General features: G+C 36.5%; 1 protein-coding gene across 3 annotated transcripts; it reads right to left on the bottom strand.

Moving 5' to 3' along the window:
* Positions 1 to 401: 401 nt before the first annotated feature.
* ALG10 (ALG10 alpha-1,2-glucosyltransferase) lies at positions 402 to 9137 on the bottom strand. Of its 3 annotated transcripts, none has more exons than XM_010386883.2 (3): positions 8650 to 9137; positions 7257 to 7454; positions 402 to 5555 (listed from the first exon to the last, which is right to left on the bottom strand). In XM_010386883.2, exons 1-3 carry the CDS (start codon positions 8818 to 8820, stop codon positions 4503 to 4505), a joined length of 1422 nt encoding a protein of 473 aa, XP_010385185.2. In that variant the 5' UTR covers positions 8821 to 9137; the 3' UTR covers positions 402 to 4502. The 3 variants fall into 3 exon arrangements, with proteins under 3 accessions (XP_010385185.2, XP_030795643.1, XP_030795645.1); XM_030939783.1 differs by having other exon boundaries at positions 8945 to 9018; XM_030939785.1 differs by lacking the exon at positions 8650 to 9137 and adding an exon at positions 8520 to 8637.
* Between the last annotated feature and the right edge of the window lie 1240 nt (positions 9138 to 10377).

Raw genomic sequence — 10377 nt, 5'->3', positions numbered from 1 at the left:
TGAAATGAAGACTAAAGACTAAACCACTTGCCTTATTGATACCAGAGCCACAACCAAATATAAAAATCTTAACCCCCATGTTAAATGTTTTTTTCTACAAGCCCATTGGTTCCTAAGTCATATTTAAATATCCATTTAAAATTTTCCAAATTTATATCACAATTCTTACTTGCTTCACTTTTTAATGAAATTCCAATTACTTCAAAGATAATAAATGCTTGCTAATTAATATGTATTTCTTCATATGAATAAATATTTTATTTAAAAGTGAGTCTAAAATAACAGTCCACTATTTAGGTGGTATAAATAAAAATGGTAGATCCTTTCCTCTCTCCTCTCTTCCAACAATTCTAAGGAAAATAATATCAAGCCAAGTGGCAATTAAGTTCAAACTAGAAATGCATTTCATTAAGCCATGTATTTATTATAAATAAATTACATTAGGCTATTTATAAAAGGTATTTTATGACTGGCTATGCACATTTCAGAAATAACTCTAAGAAGACAAAGAAAAGGCAACACAGCTAAAACAATTTATCTTGCCAAAATGAGATGCTACGTTTAAACTGAGAGATACTATCTTTCCAATGTCAGACGCAGCTCAAAAGATTTCTGACTATCCATTAATGGAAAACATAAATGTAACAAAATTCACAGCATACCTGAATCTTACTAATGCTACCTAAAAATAACATATCTCTAGAATTTCACAGAAGATAGAATCAGTTCAAAATGATGTATTACTGAACCTATAACGATTTATGGACTAGACTTTTTACGACACTTTTCAAAATAGACATACTCACAGATTTTCATAACTGTTAACTGTAGGGCTCCACATACCCTTGAGCAGGGCAGTACTTTTTTTCATAATCACCTTATTTTAATAAATTCAGCTAAGTCTAATGTTTAAAAATTCATGAAAAAAATCTACTCAATAACTCTTGAAAACACAAATATAACTAAGAATGTTTCTAAAAGCAAGGATCTAAACACTTAAGAATGGTCTTGTCAATTGTTTCAAGTGAATAACTTTGAGTTTGGTATCATTTCTTGAACAACTAAAGGCAAAATGGTCTATTGTGTCAAGTTCTTACATAATCATTTTATCTGTTACCTACTTTGGAAAATTCACCAGCAAATGGCCATCTTTGAACTGCCTAGAAAATTTAACCAAGACAGTTATCTTAAATTCAAAAGTATTGATAAGCATTCTTGTTTTAAAATAATAAATAGTTGAAAATAGCACCTTTTAATACATGGCAATCTTTTCTTAAAATGCCAAGTACTATATTTTATGTATTTTATAAAAAATGTGGAAGATTAATTTCTCTCTGAATGTAGATTTTCACCAAAACATCTCTTAAAACAGCAGGGACTCAACACTTAAAAATGAACTAGAACAGCAGGGCACAGTGGCTCACGCCTGTAATCCCAGCACTTTGGGAGGCCGAGGCGGGTGGATCACCTGAGGTCAGGAGTTTGAGACCAGCCTGGCCAACATGGTGAAACCCCGTCTCGACTCAAAATAGAAAAAATTAGCCGGGCGTGGTGGCGGGCTCCTGTAATCCCAGCTACTCGGGAGGCTGAGGCAGGAGAATCGCTTGAACCCGGGAGGCGGAGGTTTCAGTGAGCCGAGATCGCGCCATTGCACTCCAGCCTGGGGGACAAGAGCGAGGCTTCCCCTCAAAAAAAGAAAAAAAAAAAAAGATCTAGAACAGTGATCCCTTCAAAGAGCAGTCTTCTTTAATTACAATGTAGAATATTTTCTTCAATTTTGCCAGACTAGGTCAGAGTGGAAGCTTCTCCTCTCAGAAGTATTCCTAAATACAAAATCCTTGCATTAATATTATCAGACAAAAAGTTATTTTCCCTAAATTACACATTCTTTTTCAATTTTGACTTCCTGGATTTAGTTCTCCATTATAGTAAATTAATGACAAAAGTATAATTTCTTTGAGTGTCCTCTCTCATCTAATTTTTAAAAAGTCTGGATTAAACACGTTTTTCTATGATCACTGTTAAAACTAATGCCAATCTAATTTTCTGGGTGCTAGAGTATAACCAAAAAATAGTCTGTATTTACCATTCAAACTATACTTGTAATTTTCACCTGCACACAATTTTATATTTGTAAATGTAGAATCATTACTTAAAACTCAGAGAAGCAAAATTTGACATTGAGTGGAAAGTAATTTGTTCACTTATAGCTACTTTCAAAGTTTAGAAACATAAAATTATGTTAAAAGATGAGTTCTATTCATAGTTCTAAGTTTATATGTCAAAGTTAACATGCCCAAATAATACTTTCCTGTAATGGAATGACAACCCAAAAAGTACACTCAAAATAATAAACACAAAATTCAAAAAGTAACACAAAATAATCCTACCCCGGCAGTTGTTCCCTAATCTAGAAAATAAGGTCAGACCAAATGATTTCTCAACTTTCTTTCAATGCTGACATTTTTTTTTTAAATAGATAATGGAATCAAACACTAGTCACCTTTAGCTGTATATTACCTCAGAAGTCACTTATTTTTTAACCTCTCAGTAAAGATACTAAGAGTTATTTAAAAGGTAAGATATTATCTCCTGATCCAACAATCCCACTTCTGGGCATTTATCCAGAAGATTTGAAATCCGTATGTCAAAGAGAAGTCTGCACTCCATGTTCATTGCCGACAAGTCACAATAACCAAGTTATTCAATCAACCTAAGTGTTCATCAGTGAATGAATGGATAAAGAAAATATGGCATATATACACAATAAAATACTATTCAGCCTTTAAAAAGGTAGAAATTCTGTCATTTGCAACCATATGGATGAACCTGGAGGACATTATGGTAAGTGAAGTAAGCCAAACACAGAAACACAAATACCCCATGATCTCACTTATTTGTGTAATCTAAAACAACTAAACTCAGAGAAGTAGAGAGAAGAATGATGGGTACTAGAGGCCAGGGATGTGGGAATGGGGAGATGATAATCAAAAGATACAAAGCCTCAATTAGACAGAAGGAATATGTTTGACTTTTTTAAGATCTATTACACAACATGGTGAATACAGCTAACAATTAAGCACTGTACATTTCAATACTGTTGAGAGTAAATTTCAAATGTTTTCACCACAAAATATGTCAAATATTAGCTTTATTTACTCATCCTACATTATATTAAAAAATCATAATGCCACTTTGTGCCTCATAAGTGTATACAACTATAATTTGATATATAAAAAAAAATTTAAAAAGGTAGCAATCATTATGAGGATTATCCTAAAATGTCCTTTAGTAACTGTCATGGACTGAAAAGTATCCCAGGAAGAGACCTGTCTACTCAGAACATGTGAATAAGAACTTACTTGGAACATGGGTCTTTGTAAACATAATTAAGGGGCTCCAGACATAATCATTGTAGATCAGGGTGGGCCCTACATTCAAAGATACTGTCCTTAAAAGGTAATGAAGAGAAGACAGAGGGAAAGGCTGTGTGAGCACAGAGGCAGAGACTGGAGTGAAGACTGCTGTCTGCAATACTTGGACAAGATTTGTCTATAAGCCAAAGAACTCCAAGAATTTCAGACAGCCACAAGATATTAGGAAACAGACATGGAACGGAGTCTTCCTTAGAGCCTCCAGAAGGAACCAACTCTGCTGACACTTTGATTTTAGACTTCTGGCCTTCAGACTGTGAGGAAAATTGCTGCAAGCAACCAAGTTTGTGGTCATTTGTTATGGCAGCCCTGGGAAGCTAATACAATATGTATTTCAGAAAGGAAATCCCCCTTTTAAAGGATTATAATAAACAAAATTTGTCTTTGGCCATCATACATTTCATATTAGGATTAGTGAAAGAGCTTCATCATTTCTAGATTGTAAACAATAACCAACAATTTGATGCCTAGGCAGACATATATGAGTCTCTACTTTATCATTTACTATTTATGCATTTCTATTTTGACTTAGAATTAAAATTATATTTACTGAAATGTTAAGCAACTTTTCAATCAAGAATATCACCTGACCATTTGTAAATATTTGCTAATACACTGTTATTAGGTTGGTGCAAAAGTAATTGTGGTTTTTGCCACTGAAAGTAATGGCAAAACCACAATTACTTTTGTACTAACCTAGTATTTCTCTCTGAAGATAATAAATTAGTTCCAGTAATATGAAGCATACCCAGTTTTAATAAACTTGTACATACAAAACATTCCCAAGCTTCTTGAGGGGCCAACATTATGACAGCAATATGAGATATCTGAAAACAATTTTCCCATTATTCAGGCTTTTGAAGCAGGTCTTAAGCTTTCTCAGTTCTTTGCCACTTGATTTCTTACATATGTTTAAAATATATATATATATATATATATACATATAATGTAATTTGAGGACCACCACTGCACCTAAAAGAAATTCCATGATTTCTACCTATTCAGTTGTTCTTTGTAGAAATAGTCTAATTATTAAGTCCATTTTTACAGTTCAAAATATCACTGATATTACCACATAAACCTTTGAATGTCCTGACTGTTTGGCCACTGAAAAGTCTTGTTCAGAAAGAGGTAAAAAGTTATGAAATTAACAATTGCATAGCAACTCAGTTCACAAACGAGTCTGGATGTGGGAGGCAGAGGTATGTTAAGCCTATAAATGACATAAGGTAAAATGAAGTAACGAAATTCCAGCAGTTTCTGAGGAACTATAACAATGAACAAGCATATGAAAAACATTAAATTCCAAAAAACTGACTTTGATTTCAATGAGTCAGCTATACTCCAACCAGCAAATATATAGGCTGGAACCAACAAATATTTCACAATTTCGTATCTTTGAAAAACTCTTTTCCACACATAGAAAGTATAATGTCTATTGTCTGCTAGCAAGTATTTATGAGCATAAGTGAATTTCCAAACTAAAAACACAGAGACTAAGGTAACCACAAAAAACAGAATTCTACGTTTCCAAACTAAGGAAAGAAATGTCTTAATTTTGCCAGGAGACAGGAGATGAGGAAAGGAAAAGAAGAGAGTAAATGAAAAAAAGTAGAATAGTTGAGGAAAATGAAGACAGGCTTCATGACTACTCCGATCGCCAATAACAATTCCACCATTAACTACTACAAAAACACAAAACAGAAATCCCAGAAGGATGTAGGGCCAAGTCAGACGGAAAAGCACACTCAAGTTTTTAAAGGACATGGAATAAGCCAAAAGAAACTGAAGAATTTTTCTGAATGTTGCAAATGGTCCTTTAATAGGTGGAAGTCTGTCTTCCTTCTTTTGTAGCTCAGTTTTCCAAGCCTCAGTTAACTTTTGTGCAATGACATTTCCTGCACAGAAGACAGACCAGATGATATTCGTTTGCCGAAACATGAAGCCACAAAATCCAAGGAAGGCTGAAGTTTTATGATTTCCATAAAGACACATCAAATACGCAAAAAGAGTAAAAAACATAGATCCTGCTTCTGTATAATAAAGGAAGTTAAAAAAATAAAGTGTTGGAAATACTGCTAGTGTTAATGTTGACAAGACTCTCTGGATACTTGAGGCAGCCTTGGAGGAAGAAAAAACACAGATAAAATTATTTTCATGATAAAAAATGCTATTTCTGTTTACCTAATGAAGAGATTTATTTAAAAACTACTCAACTACTCAAACCTTATTTAAATAAAATTAATACTAATCTTATTTCTGGCTTTGCAAAAACACAATATACATTTATAAGAATACTTTCTGGTACTTTTTATTTATACCTATCAGTTTGGAGACCATGTGTGTGCCAAAGCTTCTGTAGCTTAACACATTTTGAATCAGGCAATGATTAGTTAGGGAGTTACTGAGTGCAAGATACCGACTAAGTTCTATGGGGACTATGGAGATAAACAGGACACAGTGCTGGCTCCATTTCCCTGAGCTTATGTTTTAGTGCCTTCAATAAGGATTCACTTAGCCATAATCACCACTTTCCTTTAAAGAAATCCTTCATAACTCTACACAAGGGAGAATGTAAACACGCATATGGTATTTTTACTACTATACCCAGACTTACTTTTTCAAGATGAAATTTTCATGATGAAATAACAGGTATTTTTCTGAAAAGTGAGCCAGTTTAAAGTTCTATATCCTCTTCTGGCCTTTCTGACATGCTATTTCAGAATTTGAAAGTGTTCTTATGTTCTTGAATTGTATACTCCACTTAATCAAAATCACCAAATCAGACCACGCCATTTCCTTGACTAAAATTAAGGTCTCTCCATTACATGCTAAAGTTCAAAGTCCTCTCCGTGACATATAAAGGCATTAACAACCTCTTCTCTAGTCTTACATCCCTCTACTTTCTAATCCTGTAATTCCAAGACCAATTCCCTGCACCTCATTGTTCAATGCCTTTCTTCCTTTGCTTATGCTGTTTGTCTCCTCAGGATTAATTCCCCACCCTACAGCTCTATCCGTTCATCAAGACTCAGCTCTGGTACCATCTTCTCTGTGAGGACTTACTGAATGCCACCTACTCCCCTCCCTCCCAGAAAAGCAATAAGTGTTCCCCTGCTCCTTCTCTGTATCCTCGTATCATCTTATTTGTACCACTCTATCATAATTGACATTACTAAAATCATCTCTTATGGTTAAAAATAATCATTAGAGTTAATATTTACTGAGCCTTTACTATGTATCTGGCACTATTTGAAGCATCTTCCATTTATTAAGTTTCTTTGTTCCTTTATAACAGTTCTATAAGGCAGATTCTATTATTATTCTTATTTAATAGATGAAGATATGGAGCCACTAAGGGTTAACCTGCCCATGGTGGTAACAAAACTGCTATGTGGCAGGGAGAGAATTCTAACCCAGGCAATCTACCTCCAGGGCCTGCACTGTTATCACATCAAAAGTCCTCAGGTAAAGTGTGTTTTCCCTAATGAATATATACGTTTTACAAGAAAAAGACTGCCTCATTTATCTCTGTTGTCCCAGTGCCTAGCACATGGAATAAGCTTAGTAAGTATTTATTGAACTGGTTTGACTCACTTAACAAATATTTACTTTAGATTTTACAAATAAGCTATTCAAGTGTTTAAATACAAATTTATTCTAAAATGGAGATGGAGGATTTATGTTTACCTTTACATAATATACAAAAATACAAAGTTACAAAGTGTTAAAGACATTTTTCACCAAATCTCATAAAGCTAATTCATTGTAATTGTGGACCTGACTACACATAAACTTGTAATTAAGTATTTTGAAACATACCTTGTTTCTGGGTTGTACCTTGCGGAAAAGCAAATACAGTAAATAGAAGTTGCCAACACTGAAGAGAAGATTAACAAATCTGAGCATCCCAATGGAGCAGACAACATGTTCGGACCATCCAAAGATCCAAATGGCAGGTTTGACCACTCCAACTGACACCAGGTACAAGCCAGGTAATGTAGTAATCATGGGATCCCACTTTAAAATGAAAGGAAATGAAGTAAAAGCAAGAGGTAATACGAACAAGACAGACACAAACATGTCAAGCCCACGTCTCATCTCCAGCAACAATCAGAAATTTTGAGAAGTTATTCTGACAAGATTAAGTAAGTCCTTGGCAAAACAGGATTAGTTTTTCTTATTTTTTGCCCCCGGACCAGCTTAGTGATTGTTCAGATAGCAGCAACCAAGAGACAACGACAATTTAAAATCTATTTCTATTTTCCAAGAAATGTTCTTTAGAAAGTCTTTATTTTGGTAAATAAGCTGCAAATGCTCCAGTTTTTAAAAGCATGGAAACACTGGTTGGGACTCTAAGTTTAGGAAAACATTTGGTCCACAGGCTCCATGATGACAGCTAACATAAACGGAGACAGAAATTGTGCCAAACCCTCTGTATTAACGTTACAATATGCCTTATAGTAAAGATTACTGTCATTTTGCAGATGGGTAACCTGAATTTCTGAAACTCAGAACATCTCCAAGATCACAAAAGTAGGAAATCACAGCACCGTGATTTAAGATCAGATATTTCTCTAAAACAGACTTTATATTTCTAGCCAGTACCCTATATTGTGTCACCAGAAAAGCAGGCGATGTTTATTTTGATATTTATATGTACATACTTGCACAGTCAAATATATATTCAAAAATGATGTGACTGGACTGGTTGCCAGTTTATCCAGTTAACAGATAGTTCACTAAAAATACTCAGGGAAGGAATTTGTGATTATAAATGGGTCACTTTTTGGTAGCTGAAGATCCCTCCAGTCCATACTATCCCACCCCTAAAATGCATAGTGAGGTGCTTGACAGGTGAGCTAAAGGTAAGTTTTCTGGTATTTCCAAAGAGCACCGCAATGCCTTTACTCCCGAGACAAGGAAAGACAAAGTGGGATAGATATCGTCAGCTGCCAAGAGGAGCGCTCAATTCCCCATTAAGTATTCTCCCAGATCATTCCTTCCTGGGAGACAGAGCTACTGTTTATTGATTCATTTAATAAATATTTCACAGATCTCAGAGACAGGAACAAAATTCTATACCCAGTTTCTTTCATGTTCTGGGGCTGGTGGGGTGGAACGGGACGAGTTAAGTCTAAGGATGGGAGAAGGAGCTGGGGACGCTGGGACCTCTCAGGCCTCTCCTGGGGTGGGGACAGGTTGGAGACCCCACCTGGGAAAGGGAGAAATGGCCCTCACAGTAGCGTTGCGCCTGAGGCAGGTGGAAGATCTCGTCCATGTAGGGCTCTCGCAGCGCCCGGCTGAAGGCGGAGAAGAGGAGGCAAGACACTAAAAAGGTACAGCTCAAGGCAGCCGAGAAATAGTAACCCTCTAGCTGCGCCATTCCTGCTCCCACAGCCACTGCCCAAGAACCCACTCCTGGAAAATTCTGAGCCCGGAAACCCGAGCTGGAAACTTGGGCTCGAAATGGGCGCGCTAGACGGGACTAGCCAGACGGGGCCACATACCGGAAGGCTAAAGGATGCTGGGAAAGCGCGGATCCGGAAAGATCGGGTCGCTGTTTCCCGGAGTGAGGGGTTTAGATAACGGACCGGATGATTACCCTGTCAATCACATTGCCCAGAGGCACACAGTGTCAAAACTTCCGGAAAGGGCGGGTCTCGAAGTTCGTCTAAGCGGGAGGTGCGTGGCTTGCTGCTTTGAAAAAAAAAAAAAGCCGATTCTTAGCTTGGATCTTTTCTCCTGCTCATTTCCATCACTTACCAGAAGGTGGCGACGTTTCCCCACGTCTCCAATTCCAAGCCCTAAAATTTACACATCCCCCCCCCCCCCAGTTACTTCTGTTCTTTTTATTAAACCCTCAATTCCACGACTTTTCATTCCATCAACTTTGGAGTGTAGGAAGGGGGCGTTGGTTGTGATAGCAAAGACTGAGACTTTCACATGAAAATTTGAAGAACCGGAGACCCGTCAATGCCGAATGAACTTAAATGAGAGAGGAGTGTTTGTTGGTTTGTTTGTTTAGATTAAAAGAGAACTCTTTTAAAATGCGGATGCCCTCACAGGATTTAGTTAAACTGACATTCCTAAGGCACTCTCATAGCCGTATCTCAGTATCTGTGGGATTTGGAAAAATATATATATATATTTTAGAATTTGGGATGTTTTAGAATTCTCTGTGTCTGTAAATCTGTAAGGCAGTGTTCTGTTTTTCCTACTAAATCATAAGCGTGAACATCTTAGTGGGATTATACATCCTTTATGTTTGTAGTCCCCCAAATGGCTTTCACACAGTAGGCACTTCAATTTGTGGACTTTTATAGGCTGTGTAGACATCATCCAATTCCTGTATTCTGGGATTAAGTGTTGGGGGCAGGAGATGAGGTAAATAATTTGAAGAATGCCGAAGATAAATTAATGTGTTGTAATTTTGTCTTGAGCATGGTTGGCCACGTTTTGCAGTGAAACTGTCTCTCAGGTAACCTCAGTCACGTTGCCTTTGGCAGGAATATATCAGAATTGAGTCAGGATTTAAGGTTGCTAACCTCAGAATTCTCAATTGAGCTCTTTTTCTGGGTCAAAACTAATTCAGTCTTTCTGAACTTAAGAAAGTTTCTTAAATTAAGCTGACTGCCTTTCCATTCTGTCTCTGCCTGTTTCCTCAATGATAAGAGGAGGTAGTGGTGAATGAGGGCTAGGATGGGAACATTTACATTACTGGAATAAAATCATGTCAGGATCCTACTCTGATGTGATGCTTAGCTTTGTTTTAACCATTATCTCCCATTTTATTATTGAGTCCATGCTGTACTTACTGTTGAAGTCGCTTGTAACATATCTCCAGATGATTCGGTCTTCAAGAGGTTGATGTGATCTACAAGTAATTAGCCCCTGACCTTTTGACCTGCTAAATCGTGTTATATATACACTCTGCAGCTTA

The sequence above is a fragment of the Rhinopithecus roxellana genome, chromosome 10 (genome assembly GCF_007565055.1).
Source record: "Rhinopithecus roxellana isolate Shanxi Qingling chromosome 10, ASM756505v1, whole genome shotgun sequence".
Taxonomy (NCBI): Eukaryota; Metazoa; Chordata; class Mammalia; order Primates; family Cercopithecidae; genus Rhinopithecus; species Rhinopithecus roxellana.
The sequence above is the reverse complement of the archived record's forward strand: the minus strand, read 5'-3'. Positions and strand labels throughout refer to the sequence as shown.

Coding starts and splice junctions, on each gene's coding strand:
- ALG10 (XM_010386883.2), bottom strand. CDS start 8,820: ATGGCGCAGCTAGAGGGTTACTATTTCTCGGCTGCCTTGAGCTGTACC. Junction 7,455..8,649: donor GCCATTTCTCCCTTTCCCAG/GTGGGGTCTCCA, acceptor TTCATTTTAAAG/TGGGATCCCATGATTACTAC. Junction 5,556..7,256: donor AGGTACAACCCAGAAACAAG/GTATGTTTCAAA, acceptor TCTTCCTCCAAG/GCTGCCTCAAGTATCCAGAG.